This window comes from Sander vitreus, chromosome 20 (genome assembly GCF_031162955.1).
Source record: "Sander vitreus isolate 19-12246 chromosome 20, sanVit1, whole genome shotgun sequence".
NCBI classification, from domain to species: Eukaryota; Metazoa; Chordata; class Actinopteri; order Perciformes; family Percidae; genus Sander; species Sander vitreus.
The window spans coordinates 127085-152048 of record NC_135874.1 but is presented as its reverse complement, the minus strand read 5'-3'; the positions used below and the strand labels follow the sequence as shown (position 1 = coordinate 152048).

Below are 24964 nucleotides of genomic sequence, written 5' to 3'. Positions count from 1 at the left end.
ATTATTGCTCTTCAATAAAACAAAAGTATTTCTTATCCGATTACTCGATTAATCGATGGAATAATCGGTAGAATACTCGATTACTAAAATAATCGATAGCTGCAGCCCTAGATTGGATTCAAGCCTCAATTGTTTGTTGGACTCTGGAAGAGGCCATACCACATGGTCTTCGCCACCACTTCACTGGGAGAGCGCACCCACCACTCACCACTGGATCTCCTCGACACAACCGCTCTTTTGCCACCAGCACAATTATTGTGTGTATATATATATATATATATATATATATATATATATATATATATATATATATATATATATATATATATATTCACACATTAAATCACTTTCTTATTTCTTGTGTGTGTCGTCTGCTTTTTGGGTCCAACCTCCAGTGTCGTTCAGTAACAGAAACATTTAAAGCAGGACATAAACTAAAAAACCCACTGTGGAGGGAGTTTGATTGGAAGGTGAAGATGCATTATTTTAAAACTCCATCCATTACCTTAAAATATAGTAATACATCTGAACTATGCTGGAGAGGTTGTGGATTAATAGGAGACTTCACACATATATTCTGGGATTGCCCAAAGTTGCTAAAGTTCTGAAGGGATGTTCAGGGTGAGGTTGGGATGATTCTGGGCACTCTGGATCCGGCAGCTTTCATTTTGTGTATACTTTCTGGCAATATGACACAGAGGCCTGATCTCCTTATTGAGGATTCGGCTTATAATAGCTAAAAAGACAGTCTCCTTACTGAGTCCCCAAGCAAATTGCAATGGAGAGGGTAAAAATGTTTATGTTACAGAAAATAAATCACAGCAAGATTACATCTGAAAACATAAGTTTGCTGAAAGATGGGCACCAGTGATACAAGCAATACCAGAATTATAGTCTTCTCTTTTTTCTTTTTTAGTTACTTTATTTCATTGTTTCTATTTGTAAGCTGGAACTGTGTACTTGTTAATGCATCTCAGTGTAGTTATATGTTGTATGTACAGTATATTGATGTCTTAGGGTAATTACTGTTTTTTTCAACCTGGACCATATTTCCCTATGTTTTTTTGTGTCTAAGTGACTGATGGGAACAACAATCTTTGACATTGGTCCAGTATTAAGCAAGATCGCTGCAGTCGGCAGCGGCGAAAAAAAGCTACAATGTGAGTTAATAGGGCAATTGTCCAGCTTGTATTTACCTTCACAAAAGTGCTCATTTTGCCACTGACAGGCTCAGATTTATATTCTGTGTCTGACAACATTGTGGAAAGGATCCCTTCAGAGATAGACCTCTTTGAGACCTTTCTGTTTAAACAGAAACAGCTCTGAAGTTGCTAGCACTAAACCCACCAGACTCTGTTTAAAAAGGCAATACTTTTAGAGTGTATAGAGCAAACATAATTTCACATGTAAATCAGTAAACTGTGTGTTTATTTCAACCAAAACTAGAGCTGTGATGTGTGGAAAGATGACCCAAAACGGCTTTTCATAGTTTTATTTAGTTTCTGTAAACTTTTAATGAAGTGTATTTTACAATGCTAAAATTACTGTTTATTAACAGGAGTCTGGTAGGTTTAACGATTGCAATTTCTTTGATGTTTTTATGTTTAAAAAAAGGATCTTACTCTTTCACACAAAGGTCGACCTCCTTAAAAATCCTTTCCGTAACACTCAGACACTTTGTAAAAGTATTGCTTTTTTAAATGGAGTCTGGTGGGTTTAGTGCTAGCAACTTTTCTGGTTTAAAAGAAAGGTCTCAAAGAGGTTTTAAAGGTCTACACCTGAAGGGATCCTTTCCATAATGTTGTCAGACACTCAGAATATTAATATGAGTCTGTCAACGGCAAAACAAGCACTTTTGTGAAGGTAAATACAAGCTGGACAATTGCCCTATTAACTCACATTGTAGCTTGTTTCGCCACTGCCGACTGCAACGATCTTGCTTAATACTGGACCAATTTCAAATATTGTTGTTCTTATCAGTCACTTAGACACAAAAACATAGGAAAATAAGGTTGAAAAAAACGGTATTTACCCTTTAATGTGTGGAATATAACGTAAGGTAAAAACAATAAATAGGGAAAAAAGATAAAACATCCCTAGTGATTTTGTTGACCACAGCATGGTTGCATTGCTCACAGCTTGAGTCAGTGCAAGTAGCCCCGACCCCTATAGCAAAGTGTTTACCTACCTTGGACCTGAGTGCCCAGTACTCCTCTGTGCCATATTCCACATGATTAAAGGCAGTCAGATAGTCGAAACTGATGACCACCGTCTGCAGACAAACAGAGCCGTGACATGTAAGGAACTGAGGAGTCAGCAGGGACATTTTTCTTTGAAATCCACTGTGCAAATGATCAGAAAATGAGCAAAAGCAAATTTAAGTTTGGAGCACCACCATGGAAAGAGACTGACATTATCAGCTATAAAGTTTAAGTAACTGTTATGAAGAGGATAACTTGGTTTGAAAGGGCTGGGTGGAAACACTTGGAAAAATATCAAAAAAATTCAATATAAAGATAAGTGTGTGTTAAGGCCAAATATAGCAAATATAGCTGTCTTAACTCGCTAATTTTGCTTTGTGATACAGGCCCCTGGTTTAAAGAACTGACAAAATGTCAAACATAAAAGCATTGAAACAAAAACAACGTCTAAACTGTGGGGTTGCATAAACTCCCCAATCCCCAAATTCTAGGGGCAGGGTGTGTAGTAACTTACGGTGGCTGCAGCTCGTCCGAAGCGGATGACAGTCAGGTCATTGAGGTTCAGCTGTCTGTTGTAGAGGTAAAACCCAGAGGAGGCAAACACTGCTGTGGCCAGAGATGATACTTTGAGGAGTTGACCAGCCATCAGAAGCACTATGGGTTCAGTAAGAATGAACATCAGAATCAGAAAACGATTTATGGCCAAGTAGCACTTACTAGGAATTTGTTTGGTGCATACATAAAAACATATTTGAACATCAATATAAAATAAACAAGCAATGGTAACACTTTATTTGAAGGGGTGTGCATAAGACTGACATGACACTGTCATTATTATGACATGACACTAGGGGTGGTACAGTTCATGAAAAAACATCCGAACCGTTCGGTTCGCTTGTCTCGGTTCGGAGCGTGTGTGCGTCGCACGGTTCGTCAGTACACTGTGAATGTGCACTAACCACTTACTGCCGTAGTGCCCTACAACACTTACCGGAAATGACGAGCGGGATGAGCGTGACGAACGCAACACATGGCAGCTGATTGGACGAACGCGTCACGCGGGTCTTGCTGCTCCCGAATTTCAAAACAGACTCTAACTCTTAATTTCCACTGGTTGCGGAACGGCTGCGGAACGGCTCCGTGCTCTGCCGTCCGTCAATACCCACCAGGTCTGGATTTGTTGCGAAACGGCTGCCAGCTGAAGTCACGAGGACCCACGAGATCTCGCGAATTCACGTAGAATAGAATCACAAAACCAACAACAGTTTGTTTCCATCCAGAGGAGTAGAGGGGAAACAATTCTGTGCTTTGTTTTCAAGGTGTAGTGCAGGGAAATATGATCCGCCGTGAGCACAGTGTATTTTATTTTGTTTCTGTGCTCGACGAAGTGTCCCGCTCAATCTAAATTGTGCTGAATTGTGCTGAATTGCTGCGGAGCTCTCCGGCGTCCGGCAAAAATAGAAGCTCTGTGTATCTGCTCGGGAGGGCTGCGGACCAGTCGGAACGCAGCCGTTCCGCAGTCAGTGGAAATACACACATTGACTTTAATGGAAACCTAATGACTCTGCCGCCGTTCCGGAGCCGTTCCGCAGCCATTCCACAACCGGTCCGCAACCGGTGGAAATTAGGAGTAATGGCGTCTCGTTCTGAATACGATCTTATATTTTACGAAAATAGTTCACCGAAACGTGTTTCTGAAAACATTTTAAGCGAGAAATAGGCCTTACAGTTGCTGAATCTGTCTTTTTTTTTTTATCAACAAAGGTCAGTTTAAAAGATTTTCGTCAGATTTTGAGAGGCGGCGAACCGACCGCTCCTCAAGTGGAGTGTGGAGTGCTGCAGGTCACGTCACGTGTAGAAATGTCAAGTGGGAGAGAAAAGGAAGGCTGCCCGGAGCTGTAGTATGCGCCAGCGTCGTATAAGTCTGGTGTGTGGGAACATGTTACCTATGATGACAGCGGAAATAAAACAATAGATAGAACTGCCACTGTGTGCAAGCAACATGCATTCAATATGCTAATTTTAGCTATATATCATATGCTGAAGTATATTTCTAGAGTCTTAAAGATTAAAAGAAAAAATAAGAACCGTACAGAACCGAAAACTGTGACCCTAAAACCGTGATACGTACTGAACCGTGGGTTTTGTGAACCATGCCACCGCTACATGACACCTGTCATACACATGAAGGAGTCATTTTGAGTATTCATGACTGTTGTCATTAAGTGTCAGTCGGTAAATTATGACACTTTTAATGCAAAGTTAGCATTGTCCGAGATGTCTTTGCCATGACAACTTGACATTAAAGCCTGTTTGACAGTTCTTCGGAGGCTCCACAAAGAGCTTTCGCCGTAGCCTACGTAAGTGGCCTGATTTTATGCGTGTGCGTCGAGCCGGCATGTGTGTGTGTGTGGGGAGTGGGTGATAGAGCGAGGGAGAAGTGAGAGAGTGACGGCGATTAGCTTTGGAGTGAGTACCGACTCTAGAGTCATAGTGAGAGAAACAAAGTGTCTCCCCTGTGTTTTCTGACCATGGTGGGACATCTGTAGCACGGAAAGTTAACCCTCTCCTTGATTTCATGTTGTTTATGGAGAAGGAGAACCAGGAAATGAGTCAGGGGAAATGCAACGCTACCAAGCCACGGCCGAGCGACGTGCGTCGCTGCGACGTGTAGTTACATTTTTCGAGAGGTGCACGTCAGGCTACAGAGTAGGGTCCGGCGTAGACGCAGAGGGGTCTGCGGAGGTACGCCGTCATTTCTATGCACAACCATAAAACAACCTTAATGAAGACAACAATCTCTGTGTTATGACAACTTAACATTAAACTAGACAATACAACCTGTCAATGTCTTTGTAATGACAAATTGACATTAACCTAGACAACATTTTGCTAAAACCTTTCTTTTTAGTAAACTCTGTGTACACAAACAATGTTCTCAATGCTCGAGTTCATGTGTAGAGACCCTGGTGATACTTGGAGCAAAGTTTCATGTTGTGTCGATCCTTCTTAGCGTTTTAAAAATAGCTATTTTGAGGCTAGCATAAAAGTGCCCCTAGGACTCCCATTCAAAAGGCCATTTGACCGAAAAGCGAAGATACGGTAAATCTTAAAAGTGACGCTTCCGTCCTAAATATGCTTTTAAACGAAAGTTTGACTCAGGTACATTCACAAAAAGACCCTAGGTTGCATTTTGGCGAGAGTTACGCTTTTATTTAGCATTATTAGCATCGGCGATACTGGCCCTGTAATTACTTGGTATCGGAGCTATACAAAATATTGTAGTATCGCACACCACTAGTTACTGCTGCAGCTTCCTGATTTCCCTAACTACGAAGCAAAATCACAAAAGGTGATGTATTAATCGCGCATTGAAAAATGTGTGCCATTGAAAGGAGTTTGCGTTAATTCATTATGAATGCGTTAATTTTGACAGCCCAAGTTTTGTTTCCTTTCTGTGACATCAAATTCAGCTTACTGTGTGTGACATTTGTAACATACAAGTTCAGATTTTTATTCTGTAGTTCTCACTTTGTATTGTACAAGTGCTAACATCAAGTCTACAAGTTCTCACATTATGGATCATATTTACCTGCATAATGGCCTTTAAGCCAGCTAGTTCAGGACTGTCCACAAACACAAGCAGAGCCTAGACAGACCCCCCAATTAGACTTAACCAAATTATAAGAAAACAAAAAATGACTTTACACATTGAAGAGAATCAACCAAAATGCAATGCTATTTTGCCCTTAACAGAGAATCCACAGTGGCAGAATATCTGAGCTCTGAGAATGATCTAGAACTGAGGAAATCCTTAACTCTGCACAGACCCAGGGAGCACAGCCTTCCCATCCAGAGGTAGACCTGGCTTTTCCCACCGCACATAGCGGTGGCACGTGCATATAGGCAGTCTAGGCAACACTTTGGCAAGGCGGCAAAATGTGGGCTTATAAAAAAAAAAAAAATTCAACTGTTTTGTTTGGCCTCATTTTGTTGCCTCTTGCAGTCCATTGGTGAGGAATGTGTGTCTGTCAATCAAAATCACCAATCAGCGCCCCTATCCCCCACCCCCCATTCCCAAGGTTTTCACAAGGTCAGAGGTCGGAACACTAACTGTGCAGTAGGCTACACAAACATATAGCGTCGCCACCTGTACACTGACAGGTGATGAGGATATGAAAGATAGACTGTAATTGCAAATAGGGCTGTGTATTGGCAAGAATCTGGCGATACGATACGTATCACGATACATGGGTCACGATTCAATATATTGCAATATATTTCGATACTGTGCGTAAGGCGATATATTGGTATTTTTTAAAAGTATAATTTTAGAAAAACTAATATTTTAAAAAAAAGACGATGTTCATAAAAGTCAAAGAAGTTTACTTTAGGTAAACAATTCAGTACACAGAAAATCAAACTGCCAGTTTGGGATTGTGGTAAACAGGTTTTTAGTGAGCTAATGTTTACATGCTAAAGTAGGCCAAAGTTCAGCCGTAGCTAAATTTTTTGCTTCTAGCAAAAAGTCAGGCACTGCTAGGCACTGTTAGGCAAGGACACTAGTGGTGCGTCTCAGCATAGCCATCTAGCGGTAGGGGGTTTAAACACAACATAAACGTGAACTACGTGAACATGAATATTTTTGAACGTTTAAAAAAACACGATACAGTATTGCAAAATAAAATATCGCGATACTCAAGTGTATCGATTTTTTCTTACACCCCTAATTGCAAAGAAGCAAGCGCTCCAAAAACTAAAGAATTCTTCATTGAACTTTATTGATCGCGATGGGAGTTTAAAGAAGGATGTTGGCCTTTCGAGAGTCCCGGAGATGGGTGTAGCCACACAAGTGCTACTGGGAGCAACAGTGACTTTGAGGCCGCTGAACATATAACATTTGCGTTGCTACCTGTACACGACAAGGTAATGAGGATATGAAAGATCCCAGAAAACAGCCAACAACAATAACCCAAGAACTAATAGACATTTTGACAGAGAGAGGACCATATCAGGTCAGAGGAATTGATTACCCCAGAGATGATGCGCACAGAAAAAAAGTAATTAGTAGAAGCTTTTTTTCTCTAGTGGTTTTAAGTTGTGAACCTGGTGATATGCGCCTTGCTGCACACTTGTGTAATTGTGTGTGTCTGCGTGTATTACGCACACGGTTTTGTTTATATAAAGATTTGCAATATTATTACAGTCACTATTTAGAGGAGTTGTAATTTGATTATTTAGAAAATAGCTGAGCTGGGGCGGCCTCTAGCTCACCCAGTAAGAGCGTTCGCCCCATGTTGGCTGAGTCCTGCAGCAGCGCAGGGTTTGAATCCGACCTGCTGCGCTTTGCTGCGTGTCATCCCCCATCTCTCTCCCCCTTTCTGGTCTATCCACTGTCAATAAAGGGAAAAGCCCCAAAAAAAAGAAAATGAAAATAGCTGTGCTGTCATGACTCTGCTGTAAAGTTGCTTCGGCGTACTTATAATTGTTGACAGTGCATTGCACTTGTCTATTTGAGTGATGTGTATATATTGGCGTTTGTGTTGTTTTTTGCTTATGACGTATATTGGCTGCGTGTTATTGTTGGTGGAAACGGAGGTGCACTTTTTAACTACCTGCCAACTGTACCAAGACAACAGAGACATATACAACCCACACATTACAAACACCCAAACCATTTCAGAAAACATTGACTAATAACAGACAACTTCCATACCTGCTGGATGAAATACAGCAATGTACAAGCACAGCAGCTGCTGTCACAGGAAAAAGACGTCCAATGGAATAAAACCACCATGAAGACTGCCAATCATCTGTGGATTAAATTCAATTTTATTTATAGTATCAAATCATGACAAGAGTTATCTCAAGACACTTTACAGATAGAGTAGGTCTGATTCCTGCAATGACCAGTTGCACTGTGCCCATCTCTGTACATAGAAACAGGACCTCAAAATCCTAAAAAAAAAATCTTGCAATGTTTACACAGTTCTCACTTAATGTATTTTTTTTTTTTTATCTGCAATGCCCACACTCTTCTATTTATATCTTAAGGTGTCTTTGCTTGTCTGTATATCAGGACTGTGCAATTTGATTTCAGCTCTTAACCATCACAAAAGCAATGCAATTGAGAAAAACAATTATTTAGCTCATTATGTGAAGGGAGAATGGCTGACTGGCTCTTATTTTGTCTTGTGTTCTGAATGACAAGCACACTTTCGCACTCCTGAAGGTTAAACTTACTCAGCCAACATCTGAATGTATTTTTTTTAATATTATTTATTTTAAGGAGCATTCAAAAAGTTAAACAGGAAAAGTATTAAAGTGCTCATATTAAGCTTTTTCCCTTTCCTTTATTGTGTTATATATCTTTTTGTGCACGTAATAGGTTTAGAAAGTGAAAAAGCCCAAAGTCCACCCGAAAGGGTATTACCATCTTCCAGAGAAAACACAATTGTGTTCACAAACTGCTCCAAACAGCTCTATTGTAGTCCAGCCTTTACTTCAGAGACAAACGTGCGTCACTTTGTAAGTTGCCTCAGTCTGTAGCTAAAACAGAAAAGAGGAGCTGCAGCAATGTGCAGTACAACAAAAATATAGTGTTTTTTGAAAATTAAACCACATAAACCTATTCTGGTACAACCTCTAAATACAATTTTGAACCTGAAAATGAGCATAATATGAGCACTTTAAGGGAAATTACCCAGTTCAAGGTGTTTTCACTGTTGATTTGTTTAACTGTTTAAGTTCAATAAATGTAACATCTTTCCAAAAGTCAATGAGGAATCATAATTTCAATAATTGTGATTTTAGATAATAGATAATCATTTTAGATACTGTATATAGGCCTATATGTACGCATTTTAAAAGAAACTTCAAATTTTTTTATATACATATTTGATTACAATGTTTTAATGTATGGAGTTATATTACTATCTTTATTCAAGAGCGCATTATTTCAATTTGAGAGCATTTCTCAGTGATATTACGTTCAGATTTCTTGCTCTCACACTCAAACAGCCACTGCTCGCGCTTGGATTTGCTCTGCTCGTGTTCAAACTTTCTGCTTGGACTCAGATATGTTGTTGTTTGGACAGATTTCCTGCTCTCAGCTTTGAACCTTCTCCTCGCACTCAGGCTGATTCTGCTCGCTTGCAAATTTTCTGCTCTCGGATTTCTCCTGGGCGCTCGGATTTTTTTGTGTTATAACCCTCAAAATTCAACAACCAATAGAATGCCAGCTGTAGTGTTGACCAATGAAATGATCCCTGCCCCGTTGAGGGTGCGTTCACTTTACGTTAGAACGTCTGTTGAGGGCGGCTGCTCTGTAACCAAGTTTATTTACCCCCGCGCCGTCCAATGCTTTATTAGAAGTATATGTCAACAATGTGCACAGAATGGTCGACGCACTTTCACCTGCACCCATCAGGAAACGGGAGAAAGCTTTGAAGTGGGACGTATGAAGTTATGTCCACAACTACGAGGGTGAGTAACATAACTTAAGAACCTAGCTAGCTAGCATATGGCGCTAGCATATAGCCTAGCTTGATGTCCATAAACAAATAGATTTTCTTTATTGTTTAGCTAGATTGAACAACATATGACGGACAGTATGTGTATATGTGATGACCCCACATGTTCCTGGGGATTTGGCTAATTTCATGTTAAAGCCAGTAGTAAAAACTAAACTGTAATATAACTGAAAGAACAAAAGAAACTGGATTGTTTGTGTCAGTTTCTGCATCACTGTTGTGTGTTGTTCATCAGAATTTAGTCTTTATTCCTTCATATAACATTTGTCTGAAAATGAGGAATTCATATCAGTCTGTTAAGTACAATTTAACCACTATAATAAAACAGATCTTTGTCAACAGTTTGCTTTGTATTTATTAAACAAATAACTGCTATTTAAGGAGCAAATAAGAAAGCATATCATTTCTAGATCTGTTTTTATTATAGTGGTGAAGTTGTACTTAATGTTACAACTTTTTAAACAGACTGATATGAATTCCTCATTTTCAGACAAATGTTATATGAAGGAATGAAGACTAAATTCTGATGAACAACACACAACAGTGATGCAGAAACTGACACCAACAATCCAGTTTCTTATGTTCTTTCAGTTATATTATAGTTTAGTTTTTACTACTGGCTTTAACATGAAATTAGCCAAATCCCCAGGAACATGTGGGGTCATCACATATACACATACTGTCCGTCATATGTCGTTCAATCTAGCTAAACAATAAAGAAAATCTATTTGTTTATGGACATCAAGCTAGGCTATATGCTAGCTAGCTAGGTTCTTAAGTTATGTTACTCACCCTCGTAGTTGTGGACATAACTTCATACGTCCCACTTCAAAGCTTTCTCCCGTTTCCTGATGGGTGCAGGTGAAAGTGCGTCGACCATTCTGTGCACATTGTTGACATATACTTCTAATAAAGCATTGGACGGCGCGGGGGTAAATAAACTTGGTTACAGAGCAGCCGCCCTCAACAGACGTTCTAACGTAAAGTGAACGCACCCTCAACGGGGCAGGGATCATTTCATTGGTCAACACTACAGCTGGCATTCTATTGGTTGTTGAATTTTGAGGGTTATAACACAAAAAAATCCAAGCACCCAGGAGAAATCCGAGAGCAGAAAATTTGCAAGCAAGCAGAATCAGCCTCAGTGCGAGGAGAAGGTTCAAAGCTGAGAGCAGGAAATCTGTCCAAACAACAACATATCTGAGTCAAAGCAGAAAGTCTGAGCACAAGCAGTGCAAATCCAAGCGCAAGCAGTGGCTGTTTGAGTGTGAGAGCAAGGTTTTGAGCGCGAGCAGTGACTATTTGAGTGTGAGAGCAAGAAATCTGAACGTAATATCACTGAGAAATGCTCTCAAATTGAAATAATGCGCTCTTGAATAAAGATAGTGATATAACTCCATAGTAATGTTACACAGCACTTTTTACACTTTTTTTCTAGTGGATCTTTACTTTTTGCATGTGCATTTTTGGTTTTATTGTTTTGAGGTTCCGGTCCATCAGGACCAAAAGCTCACTCCACAAAACAGAATATCCATGCTCAGAGACCAGCTAACGTTAGAACAGCAGCCAGTGGCGAGGGAGGGAGCAGCTCTCTTCAAGAGACTTGAGACCATGAGCTGTTAGAATAAATAGCTTAAGGTTGTTGGAGCTAAATCATGCAGTATCTTATAAAGTAAACAAACATTGGTCATAAACAAAACAAAATCAATGCTCAATTAGTTTTATTTTTCAACAATATTATTTAAGTGGCATTAGTTTGTGTTTTTTTTTGTCTGGAGCTTCAAACTGTTTATAAAGTGGTTGTATTGTTGCAGTTTTAATTTTTGCTTTCTAGCCGTAATTTTGGAGCACTGCATGCGGCCTCTGTGCTGGGGGTATTGCGCAATACTTGCATCGTCTCAAACTGTCAACAGCGTTCTGTGTGCTCGTGACCTTGCGAGTTAATTCTTCCAAGAACGACTGGCAAGAATGTTCCCCACCCTAGAACACAAGTCCGTTCTTTGCATTATTGGGATTGAGAAACACCCATAGTGTTAAAGCAGTGTGCTTCACAGGAGTGGAACTAGCTTAGGTATCATCCACCTAGCTATCTCTAGGGTTAAGGTTAACGTTAGAGTTTGAAGGCGTCTCACGTTAAAGCTAATTGGTAAAGGAGCACGTTAAAGCACAGTACCGGCTGTTACCTACCGTTATAGACCACTTGTCTAACGTTACTTGTGTTGTGCACAGACTAGCTGCGTTTTTGTGACGAGCGTTTTGTGTGATGTCGACAAAACTAACGTTATACTGCCACAGACAGGTTCACACAGAATCGTCAACTGTCAAAAAGAACACTTTGTGTGATACTACAAGCTACCTTTTTAGGGTCCACGCGCGTTGTCCTGTTCTGTTTCTCTTCGCTGGTGTTCGACGTCAGAGCGAAGCATTCTGGTTAACGTAGTTTAGAAAGAGGAAGGCTAAATTACTAACGTTAAATCAGATGTGCTATCGAATTAGCACGAAACTCTGATAAAATTATATAGGCCTACAGATATTAGCCTACCTTTATGTTCCCCATCAATGCAGTCCGGGTGTATGCGTTCATTTAATAATGTAACGTTATGTCGCCCTTGATTTTAGCTTTTTATGATGATTAAAAACTACACTTCGATCCAAGAGTATCCTCATGCAGGCGAATTTGCGTTTCCTAGGATAGCGAAGGCATGTCCCGCCCTACTTTGCCTTACTCTGCCTCTCATTAGCTTACCCTGGTATTCTTAGCCAAACGCTGACCAATCTCACTCCTCATGACCTAACCAATCCAAACAAAGAAGGAAACGAGTACTAACTAAGGGTAACTTCTTATATCCTGTCGAGCAAGGGGGTACGCGTCTATGGTAAGCGAGCGTCCACAAACCGTAGCTCCTATGGAGCCATTTTGTTGCTAACAAGCCATCACCCGCCGTTAGCATCCCATTGACTGCCATTCATTTTGGCGCCACTTTGACAGCGAATAACTTTACATCCAAAGCGTTTAACGACTCTATTTGTCCATTGTTTATTTCAACAACAAAAAAACACGACAATGTATACAAGGCTCCTTTACCTTGTATCTCACGTTATGGCTCCGTAGGAGATGTTTTTGTAAAAATAGGCTAACGATTGTGTCATAACCACGCGACTTACTGTCGCATAGTAGAGGTACAGGAGAAGCTCTCAGGCAGTTTCAGAATCAGCTTTATTTGCCAGGTATGAGGACACATACGAGGAATTTAGCTTTGGATTATACATTGCTCACAATGTGCTTACTCATACAAAACAAACAACAAAAACAAACAATATATATACACTATAAACAGAAACAACAGGTTGAGACAGTAGTGCAATGAAGAGTGCAAAGTGTGCAGGAGTAAATTATTTTTATGATAAATTATTATTATTTGAATTATGGAGCATAGTGCAAAGGATGCTGGAATAAATAAGTATTATGTTATATAAGTATTATATTACAATATGAACAGTATGAACAGCGCTGAAATAGAGAATGATGAATAAATATTAAGCGGAACCAGTAAACTGGTGCTGATTAGAGACAGTGTTGCTGGGTTATTGCACAAGAATTGAACCTGACACTGTGAGTCAAAAGTCAGCTGTTCATCAGAGTGATGGCTCACATAGCTGTTTAAGTTTAATTAGGCTACTAATGTTAACTAGCATTTTAGTTAGCAGTAATTAGCCTGTGCCTATGTTATCTCCTTACATATACCTACGCTCTCCGTCTCTGCAAGATTCAGAATGATTGAGATTTCTCTTGGCACAGCTACCAGAAGACTTACAACTTTCAGACAGGTTGCTCACGTCACATCTACGCTTAGCCCTCATCGGAAAAGTGCTTCTTCACTGGTCTCCGTCAAGGGGGTAAGCTTGTCCTCGGACCGCGAACCTCCAATGGCGCCATTTTGATGCTAATAAGCCATCACCTCCCGTTAGCATTCCATTGACTGCCATTCATTTTGGCGCCACTTTGACAGCAAATAACTTTACAACTGAAGCGTTTAAAGACTCGTCCAGAAGATTTGTCCGTTGTTTATTTCTAAAGAAACACAACAATGTATAAAAGGCTCCATTACCTTGTACCTCACGTTATGGCTCCGTAGCAGACGTTTTTGTAAAAATAGGCTAACGATTGTGTCATAACCACACGACTTACTGTCGCATAGTAGAGGAATTACCGTATAGTAAAGGAGAAGCGCGCAGGCAGTTTCGGCTCACATTAGCTGTTTAAGTTTAATTACTAATGTTAACTAGCATTTTATTTAGCAATAATTAGCCTGTGTCCATATCGCCTTACATAAACCTACGCTCTCTGTCTCTGCAAGATTGGGAATGATTGAGATTTCTCTTGGCACAGCCACCAGAAGACTTACAACTTTCAGACACGTTGCTCACGGCACATTTACGTCGTCTCTCTCAGTTGGAGGCTGCGCAGTAACGCTCAGCCATCACCGGAAAAGTGCTTCTAATGGCCTTCACTGGTCTCCGTCCAGAGCAACGGGATCTGTTGGTCCATTTATTTAACTGTCTATTATTCAGAGGCACAGTGTGGGTCAGTGTGGGTCATGTCTTCGCCATCCTCAATTCTCTTTAATACGTCCATGGCATTCCTAGGAAACGTGTATTATTTGCGGCTCCTCTGTGGGGTCGCTTTAATATAATACATCTTATGGATGGCTTCTGTCGCAGGCTTTGCTCTCAAGTCAGCTCCAATGGAGATAGAACGGGAATGATATATATTCCTATTTAATTAATTAATCAACATTGTAACGTGAAAATAATTAATTACAGTAGGCCTATTGATTTTGCCTCTTCTGGTAGCATGTAGGGTGGGTATATGTGCCAGTGTAACATATCATGTCGATTCAATAATACATACACCCACACCCACACACACACACACACATGCACACAAACACTTCATTCATAATTTCTCTTTAAAGAATAATATACCAAGGCATTTTACCTCAATAGCTGAATTTAATATGAAAAAGTCACACAACTGTGGGTATATGGCACAAGAAGCTAATGTGTCTACTTGTGCTGTAAACCTGGAAATCTTTAGGATAGATATACCATACCAGTAGGCCATTAAATATTTCAACTATTTCAAGCATTGTCGGCACACAGAGTGCAGTAATATAATAATGCACTGTAATGTGATTTCATTTAGACAGGGACAGTGCACAATTAAACATTAACCTTGTATAAAAACAAGATATGTATTGTACCAGGTTTTAGCACAATTATTATTATTTTCTGCCAGTAGTCCCTGTCCCACAACAATATTAGAAAGTACACTACTACTTGTATTCAAAGCCATGTATTGTTGTACACACACACACACACACACACACACATTTTATCATATAACTTTTTTCTCAGTAAGCTCAAAACATTTTGACAACATTTTAGCATTTGCTGCAAAACAAACAGTCTCAACCTTTTAAATACAGGTGATGAGAAATTATGCATCACTGCGCAATACAACTCAGACGTACAAACATACAACAATCTTCTGCTTCATTAGCTCATCCATAAGACGGTCATCGGTCATCATGCTGACTTAAGCTACAGTGAACGACTGTAAAGAGGACACTTTTTACTCTCTTTAACACGGTCTGTCTGTCTGTCTGTCTGTCTGTCTGTGTATTTTTACTAATCCATCGGCCCCAGTGCTCAGAATTTACAGCAAAGCTGTTCTTTGCACAACCTGGGAAAAATAAGACATTAATAATATGGTAAACTGCCATGCACCATTAAATAAATTAAATATATTAATAATATTAAAATAATTTCAGAGAATGTAAATACTTTTCACACAGGATGCCTTTTGAGCCTTGTCATAAGGGCTGTTAATGAATATTTAAAATTCAAATATATATTCAAAAAATGTAATACAAATAAAATACAAATATTTAATTATAAAAAAAAAAGTTATGATTGTGAAAAAAGCAGCACTACCGCAGCTGTCTGCCTCACACGTTCTAACCAAGGATGTATAATAAAAGTAAAAATTTCAGGGCTGCTCAGTGGTGCATGAAGCCATTATGGGGCCAAAAATGATCTGGATGATGGGCATTGGCCACTGATTCTTTAATGTGTGGCCCATAGAGCAGGCGCACTAGGGATGATTTAATCCCTTTTTCTCTCTTATTTAATCTATACACACTTAGCCAACATAGGTGATTCTGACTCTGTTTAATTATAAAAAAAAGTTTGAGTTTTTCCACGCTCATGTCCACATAGACATTAAAATAAATGGACACAGCGTCACCATAGACTTCGACGGAGACCAGTGAAGTATATTAGAAGCACTTTTCCGGTGATGGCTGAGCATACGGTGCAGCCTCAAACTGAGCTTGACGATGTAGATGTGACGTGAGCAACCTGTCTGAAATTTCTAAGTCTTCTGGTAGCTGTACCAAGAGAAATCTGAATCATTCCGAATCTTGAATTAACTTGCCAAATACCGAAGTATTTCCAATCCATCAAAAAATATTTGGTTCCGATGCTTTCATGGACTCTCTATGGGCTTCTCCCTTGACTGTATGCCTCCACGTCCTCCCAATTGCCTGCGAGCTTATCCTGACTATACGGTAATTTCTCTATAACCTCCATAATGTCAAGGAAAGATGTCAAAAAGAAGAAAATAAAGCTGCATGACTGAGACGATCAAATCAGGAAAAGGATAATTGTCATGCAGCAGTTGCAATACAAAGTGGGAATGGTGCAAATAAAACAAAATGTAAACAATATAAAAATGATCAGTAAGGTGCAAAAACCAAATGTGCACAATCCTAGAAATGTAAACAGGTTGTAAACAGGTCAACAGTAGGCTAGGTGTCATAAATATAACTGATTAACAGTAAGGTGCCATTCAAAATTTAAATGTGGCAAAAAAAAAAAAAAATTACTGGTGAGGGTCATAGAAAATAAGCAGGTTGATGATAAGGTGCAATCAATACAGAGCTGGAGGAGGCTGGAGCCACCCCGTCTCTGCTACCAATCCCTCTGCGTACGGTAGATGTGTTTGATTGCCACAGCTAAAGGTGCTCCTGTGTGTGTGATCAGCACGTCTTGGAGAGGGCGAGTCACTGACCATGATGCTCTGCAGCATCATCCTCTCTGACCCCACCACCAAAGAATCAAACTCTACTTCCAGGACAGAGCCCGCCTTCCTGACAATCTTGTTGATTTTATTGAAGTCATCTGTCCTCATCCTTCTGTCACAGCACAGGACAGCAAAAAGATGGCACTGGCTGCCACTTGCTGGTAGAAGTTTTTCTATATGAAATATTGCTTTTCTCATCAAAACCTTGAGATCAAAGCTGACTGAGGATTAAAAAGAAAAAACTTTTATTGAACATGTATTTTTTAAGAGACCATTAGATTTTACTAAAGCTAATAATAGCCAATGCAAGATAAGATAGATTTCTTGAAAATTCACACAGTCCACAGTGGGCCAATTCTTGAAATTACAGGTTGACTTCTGATTTAAATGCCCGTTTGGCAGTGGTGGAATTAACTTGGTACATTTACTCAAGTACGGTACTTGAGTACACATTTCAGTATTTAGTTTTCATGCTAATTTATACTTAATAATAATATACTTCACCTAAAATTCAGAGGTAAATATTTTTACTTTACAAACTAGTTTTTCACATAAACCTTTGTAGTCCGTATAAAAGATCACATTTTGTTACAAATATAACTACCCAGCAGTTTATACCCTTATGTTTAATTACTTTAAGGTTTAGACTTTTGGTTGGACAAAACAAAGCATTGTGAAGGTGTCACTTTGTGATGTAATTTCTAACTATTTCCATGATTCAATTGATTAATCAAGAAAATAATCAGCAGACTAATCCATAATAAAAAAATAAATAGTTGCAGTCCATTAGAACATTTTTCATAATTTGCTCCACCTCAAACACCTACAGGAGTAAAATGCTGTTTACACATTAATGCATAATAATGTAATAATATATCAGTCACAGCAACATGTTTCTGCATGACTGCTTTGATTTTCAATACAAGTACTACTAGTATTACCCTGATTATACTTAAACTTTTTAGTAAGATTGTAAATGCAGAAGCTTTACTTGTAATGGATTATTTTTTTACGGTGTGATATAAGTACTTTTAATTAAGGATCTGAATACTTCCTCCACCACTGCAGGAGTATATTATCTTCTGGTGCCTAAGCATTTAACCTGCTCAAGCCAGCTAGCAGTGTCATTAGGCAGTGATGAAGTACTTGGTTCCTTTACTCAAGAAAAAGTAGTAAAAATCACAAAATAAAATACTATATTACAAGGAAAGAGTTTAACTAACAACGTAAGACACGATGGATTTAAACTTTTTATTGCCATACATTAGATGATAGTGTGTGACAGGATGGTTAAAGTAAAACACTTATCACTGACAAAAAACAATTACTTTTATACAATGCATTACAACAATGGCAATAATAGTGAGGTCCAAATTACCTGAAGGTGTATAAAAGGATGAACACCTGTATACACCAACACTGGTATACTGGTCTAAGTTTTCATTATATCCCAAACAGAATTGCAAAGGTTTAAATATAAAACAGCAACCACAAATAGTCTTAGTGAATTGGGGACAGAAGAAAACCATAAAACACGTTTGTGTGTCTTATCCACGCAGCAGTATCAGAGTTTCAGTCATATTCACTGTTCTTTGTTTGACCACTGCCCTGCAAATGGACGTTTGTTCCTCTGAACCTGGAGCTGAAAACAAACGACAGGGGGAATCAATAGGATATGATACATACACATTATCAATATTTGTAGGTCATACTGAAACTTTATCATGTTTAGTATGATTTCCAAAAACATACGTATTACCATTTTATGTTTCAATTGGCTAATATCTGTTAACATTATCTTCATTTTTACTGCTGATCACTGTAAAAACCAGTGCCAATAACCACCTTTTCTTTTATTATGATGGCGTGGGGGCTGGTAGCTGGAGAAGTGCCAGTTCACCGCCTGAGCACTGCCGAGATGCCCCTGAGCAAGGCACCCAACCCTAACTGCTTGGAGCAAAGATTATGTGGCAGCCCCATCACTCTGGCATCTCTCCAGAGCAAGAAAACAATTTTCTCTAAGAGGAATTAATAAAGTACTTTTTTAAAACTTTTTGGTATTACAATGAAAAGATTATTTTCACTGTTTTCAATTGAAATGGATTTAAAATAAATACATCACTTACAACATTTATGTTGTTGTTCTATCATGCAATACTAGAGAGTATTCTAAAATACGGTATCACAGCCTAGTATGGTAACCTGACAGTACAGTCCAAATCACAGATCGCCCATCAGGTCTTCACAGACAGCTATGAAGATTATAGGGGTAAAAAACCATCTGTCCCCGTAGATAATTTATGAGCAGTCGGTTATCAGACAGGCACAAAAAAATAGTTTCCGATCCGACCCACATACTTCACCCAGAGTTTCAGCTTTTACCCTCTGGTAGAAGATTCAGGGTTCCTAACTGCAGGCTAAACCGATATAAACACTAATTTGTGCCTATGTCCATTACGTTCATTAACACCAACATGTAGGCTGGCTGGGTTGTGCACTGTCATTGTGCAATAAGTAGGTTATTGGTTGGTTGGTTATGCAATATGTTAGTGGTGCAATACAGGGCTGTTGGATTGTTCAATATGTCATTAAGTACTACATGGGTTATGTGGAAATGTGTCATTTGTGCAATATGTTGGCTATTTGAGTTGTGCTTTATGCCATTTTGTGCAATGCGTAGGCTATTTGGGTTGTGCAATATGTTAGTTGTGCAATGCGTAGGCTATTTGGGTTGTGCAATATGTTAGTTGTGCAATGCGTAGGCTATTTGGGTTGTGCATTGTGTCATTTGTGCAATACAGTGGGGCAAAAAAGTATTTAGTCAGCCACCAATTCTGCAAGTTCTCCCACTTAAAAAGATGAGAGAGACCTGTAATTTTCATCATAGGTACACTTCAACTATGAGAGACAAAATGAGAAAAAAAAGCATGATGTTTCCATCCCCATGCTTCACATTAGGTATGGTGCTCTCTAGCAAACTCTAGACGGGCCTGGACATGTACTGGCTTAAGCAGGGGGACACGTCTGGCACTGCAGGATTTGAGTCCCTGGCGGCGTAGTGTGTTACTGATGGTAGCCTTTGTTACTTTGGTCCCAGCTCTCTGCAGGTCATTCACTAGGTCCCCCTGTGTGGTTCTGGGATTTTTGCTCACCGTTCTTGTGATCATTTTGACCCCACGGGGTGAGATCTTGCATGGAGCCCCGGATCGAGGGAGATTATTAGTGGTTCTTCACACCAAGCTGCTTACCTATTGCATATTCAGTCTTCCCAGCCTGGTGCAGGTCTACAATTTTGTTTCTGGTATCCTTTGACAGCTCTTTGGTCTTGGCCATAGTGGAGTTTGGAGTGTGACTGTTTGAGGTTGTGGACAGGTGTCTTTTATACTGATTACAAGTTCAAACAGGTGCCATTAATACAGGTAACGAGTGGAGGACAGAGGAGCCTCTTAAAGAAGAAGTTACAGGTCTGTGAGAGCCAGAAATCGTGCTTGTTTGGTGACCAAATACTTATTTTTCCGAGGAATTTGCAAATAAATTCATTAAAAATCCTACAATGTGATTTTCTGGATTTTATTTTCTCATTTTGTCTCTCATAGTTGAAGTGTACCTATGATGAAAAATGCAGGCCTCTCTCATCTTTTTAAGTGGGAGAACTTGCACAATTGGTGGCTGACTAAATACTTTTTTGCCCCACTGTACGTAGGTTATTGGGGTTGTGCATTATGTCAGTGCACTGTGTCATTTTGTGCAATACGTACAGGGTCGTTCAATTAGAAACTGACAATGAAAGGAGGAGTTAATGTGCTTACTATATAGGTACCTGTCTAATGTATATGAAAGCATGTTTTGTGCTGCATGAGAGTATGTGTTGAGAGATGCTTATTTTCTGTGATTTGTGTGGTCCTTGTAAAGCTGCGGAACGGACAGAGTCCAAAACAAATTTCCCTTCAGGGACAATAAAGTATATCTTATCTTATCACTTGAAAGGGGGACTGTAGACATGAATACAAAAGGAAGGCCAAACTATACAATTAACTGTAAAAGCTTTGTTCCATAATGTTTCACTCCTGAACTGCAAGTCAGAGGTCAGACATGAAACTGACATGGCAAAGACATATTTGGGCTGTGGTCAAATAGTCAAAGGTTCCTAGCGGAGTGAAATGACCCAGAAGTAGTCGAGTGGCAGCCATAATAAGAGCCGTTCAAATTGTCCAAGTGATAAGGAAAGGTGCTTCAATGCTTCCTTTATTATCTCCTTTAGCAGAGGATACACAGGACCATCATTTACACTATGTGTACAAACAAACTATGTGTACACAAACAATGTTCTCAATGCTTGAGTTCATGTGTAGAGCCCCTGGTGATACTTTGAGCAAAGTCTCATGTTGTGTCGAGCCTTCTTAGTGTTTTAAAAATAGTGATTTGATAGAGTGCTATCATTGTAGTGTCCCTAGCTCTCTCATTCAAAAGGCCATTTGACCGAAAACGAGAATACGGTTAAGTCTTAAAAGTGGCGTTTCCATCCTAATTATGCTTTTAAACTAAAGTTTGACTCAGGTACATTCACAAAAACACCCTAGGTTGCATTTTGGCGAGAGTTACGCTTTAAGAAAAAGTGGTTAGTAAAAGGACTTAGGAGATACATTTTTTGACTTTTCGACCACAGCCTTAGTAAATGACTTACCTGGTCAGACCCTGGTTATGGTTTTATGGCGTTATGTGAAACTATAGCAATCTAAGCTTCTGCTGTGTTGTGTTAACGATGACGCCAATACCCACAAGACCTTGCTCTGTGATGGAGATCACCTTATGTTTTACCTTTGCTCCCTCTAGCATGTGTGGGTCTTTCTGAAGTGCATTGTTCAGTCCTTCCTCTGTTGAGAATCTGACCCAGCAGTAGCCTCTGTGGAAGCCCGTTTCTTTATCCTGGTGCAACACACAGCACACAGTCAGACACAAGCAACTCTGGAACATTTTGCAGGTTTGGCAAGAATAAAAGAAAAAATGTTGATCATTGGGATGGATAACTCTAGAAGTTTTAAGTCTCTATATGTTGATTATGTTATACCATACTGAAAAATGGAAACCAATGGCTGCCTGGAAGAAAAAAAATCTAAAACAACATGGTATGAATAGAAATGGAATGGAATAGGAAAAAAGTGTCATCAGTAACCACAAGTGTTCTTATTAGTCATTAGAGTACATGCATCCCAAATGTCACTGCACACACTAAATATAAGTACAACAAAAAAACAATTTTCCAATACATATAATATACAATTTAATTAATGTAAAGCATGAACAATAAACCAATATGGCAGTAGTATAGTAAGAAAGGGTGTAGGCTGTGATATGAACGAAAAACTATGATATGAACAGAACCACTAAATAGTTGCCTGTATAATAGTAGAGTGAGTCATTCTAATGCTGTGACAACTTACAAATGGAAGAAGACACTTCTTCACTGTGCCAAACTGTCCAAAATACTCCCTCATCTCCCCTGAAAAAGAAACAGGGACATTTCACATTTCAAGCACAAATCTTGAGTTTCTCTTCAGTCGGCAGCGGCAAAACGAGCTAAAATTTAAGTTTATAGGGCAATCGTATCGCAGCTTGCATTTTCTTTCACAAAAGTGTTTTTTTTGCCACTGACAGGCTCAGATTAATATTCTGAGTGTTTTTTTTTAAACATAAAAACGAAATCCATGAAACTGCATTTTCTAAACCCACCGGACTCCATGTAAATAAACATCATCTTATCCGTCATTTTAGCATCGTAAAATACACTTCGTTCAAAGTCGACAGAAACAAACTAAAAGTATGAAAAGCCATTGTGGGTCGTCTTTCCACATTTCCAACCATCACAACTCTTTTGGTTGAAATAAACACATTGTTTACCGATTTAGGTGTGAAAATATGTTGGCTCTATCCACGCTAAAAGTATCTTGGTAGGGATCTTTTCCATAATGTTGTCTGTTACAGTTTTCAAGCTTAATACTGGACCAATCTTAAAGATTGTTGTTCCTATTAGTCACTTACACTAGCCTGACGTCGGTCAGATTCTAGTCAGAATATGAGTCTGATACTGCTCCATAGACCTCAACAGTCCCGCCCACAGCCGACTCCGGAAGTAAAAATCCCACTGATTTTCTCCATAAGGATTTAGAATATCAGTCATAATGTCTAAACCATCCGAGGTAGACTAACCCTGAGTTACGTGGTTGTGAAACGAAGGTTTCTACTCCTGTAGAAGTCTGTATGAAATCAACCTTGTTTTAAGAAAAACGTGTTTTATCTGTGATTTAATGGAGAAAAACTACACTGTGTTATGCTCACTATTCATCTCATAGCTGGTTGGCTTGGTTCCAGACTTAAAACATAGTCAGTCAATATATAAGCAATTTTTTAAACGTCAATGAAATCCAGGCTACACTTAGCTACATTCAAAAATATAGGAAAATAATGCTGCGGTCCAAGACGTAACTCGTGTTTTCACAACCTTCTACCTGTGAAAGTGCCCTGGAACAGCAGTCAAACCCATTACTTACTACTCGTGAACTCGTATCAGATCGTTACAGTTTTTGACGTCACACACACATAAACAACAATGGCAACCCCTGTTGATGCTGTACAGATTAACAGTGAGAAATAGAAATAGACATAAATATGTAACGTAAAGTAATTCCGCACACTGTAATCAAAACAATACACATACGAGTGTGTACTATTACAGGTTATGTTTATTAAATTAAGCCCAAAATATGTCGCCGACTACAAATCGCTAACGCTAGCTAGAAGGGTTTGTAGTGACTTTGCCTGGAACGCTACCAAGTCCTGAGTCGTGACTTGAAGTCGTAACTTACGGGATAACATTTTTGTGTCTGGAACGCAGCATTAGGTCGAGGTTTAAAAAACAAACAAACGGTAATTACCCTTTAAATCAACATCTCTCTCAAACTGTTTTAACAAAACCAGCATTATAACGTTACACTATTATATGACATTATAACCTTTATGAAGGTGGGATTTATTGCAGGACTGCTAGACTGTTGGCAACTGAACTGAGTGTATGTTGCTTGGTGTTTAAGATTCATACTTATAAAAAGTACGTTTTTGTTGTTGTAAGTTGTTAGTTGTAAGTGTAAAGTTGTTGCTGTTGTTCTACATCATTCGATCTCTTCACGTGCAAAGACCTGTTTGTAACGTTAGCTAGCTAACTGAGGTGACAGCATGACCGTGACGGCAAGGCTGCACACAGTAATGTTATCGAACTATGTACAAATACAGTGAGTGGCTACAGACGCATATCTAGCTGCCCCTAAATATGAATAGTAATTTGAACCATTTGATAGACTCACTGTTGGCTATAGTCCATGGTATTTTAGAGACGAAGACCTCGAAAACTTTCTTGGCGGAGGCTGCCATGTTTCGCCGCTGCTGCTGCTGATTTTTTTTCTTCTTCTTCTTCTTCTTCTTCTTCTTCTTCTTCTTCTTCTTCTTCTTCTTCTTCTTCTTGTAGGATTCCGGCAGTGTTGACGCTGCTAAGCGTATTACTGCCCTCCACAGGTCAAAGTGACATATTTCCATTTGCGTTTATCTCATTTATAATTACACAAAATCTGTTGATTCTTTTGTCATAAATGTATTTGGTGTGAGGTATATAGGCTATATGTTAGAGTTCAGAGCCCCTACTTTATTTCTTTTTCGGTGGTCCTGTGACTTCAAATACCTTGTGTCCCCTTTCCTCTCCTCTTTTTGTAATACTGTTTGGGAGAGGTGAGTGTAATTTATTTTTGCCTCATTCATTATTTTAATTCATTCCATTATTTCTTGTATTATTCTGTTTATATTTTTTGGTCCCTCACACTGTTATAATGTCTGTCCAAACCTTTCCACATCTTGATTTCAAGAGACTCATGTCACTTTATTGTTGTTTTACGAGTTTTTAAGAATTAGTGTAGCTAGCTTAATTTCGTGGCAGACAAAGTATAACTTCCGTTTTGTGTATTGTAAAAGTTGAAGCGGGTCATTCTGTTGCATGACGAGGTCTGTCTATTCATGTTTGTCACCAGGTACGTTTTAAC

At 39.2% G+C, this 24964-nt stretch overlaps 2 protein-coding genes across 9 annotated transcripts in view; both read right to left on the bottom strand.

Moving 5' to 3' along the window:
* The window catches only part of adck1 (aarF domain containing kinase 1), a 146461-nt gene extending 132505 nt beyond the window's left edge, over positions 1-13956 (bottom strand). The window contains exons 1-5 of one of the 8 annotated variants that reach the window (XM_078277592.1): positions 12276-12429; positions 12090-12160; positions 7918-8014; positions 2716-2855; positions 2189-2272 (exon numbers count right to left, since the gene is read on the bottom strand). In XM_078277592.1, the coding sequence (XP_078133718.1) occupies positions 2189-2272; positions 2716-2847 (216 nt within the window). In that variant the 5' untranslated portion in view covers positions 2848-2855; positions 7918-8014; positions 12090-12160; positions 12276-12429. Of the gene's footprint in view, positions 1-2188; positions 2273-2715; positions 2856-7917; positions 8015-8634; positions 8731-12089; positions 12161-12275; positions 12430-12818; positions 12901-13548; positions 13809-13842 lie in introns of those variants that run through there. The other 7 variants (XM_078277586.1, XM_078277590.1, XM_078277591.1 and 4 more) reach the window with 7 other exon arrangements.
* A 4161-nt stretch (positions 13957-18117) lies between these two features.
* slirp (SRA stem-loop interacting RNA binding protein) lies at positions 18118-24365 on the bottom strand. The gene is made up of 4 exons (XM_078277883.1): positions 24239-24365; positions 22322-22380; positions 21699-21806; positions 18118-18522 (listed from the first exon to the last, which is right to left on the bottom strand). The coding sequence occupies exons 1-4, from the start codon at positions 24303-24305 to the stop codon at positions 18463-18465; spliced, it is 294 nt and encodes a 97-aa protein (XP_078134009.1). The 5' UTR covers positions 24306-24365; the 3' UTR covers positions 18118-18462.
* Positions 24366-24964: the final 599 nt, after the last annotated feature.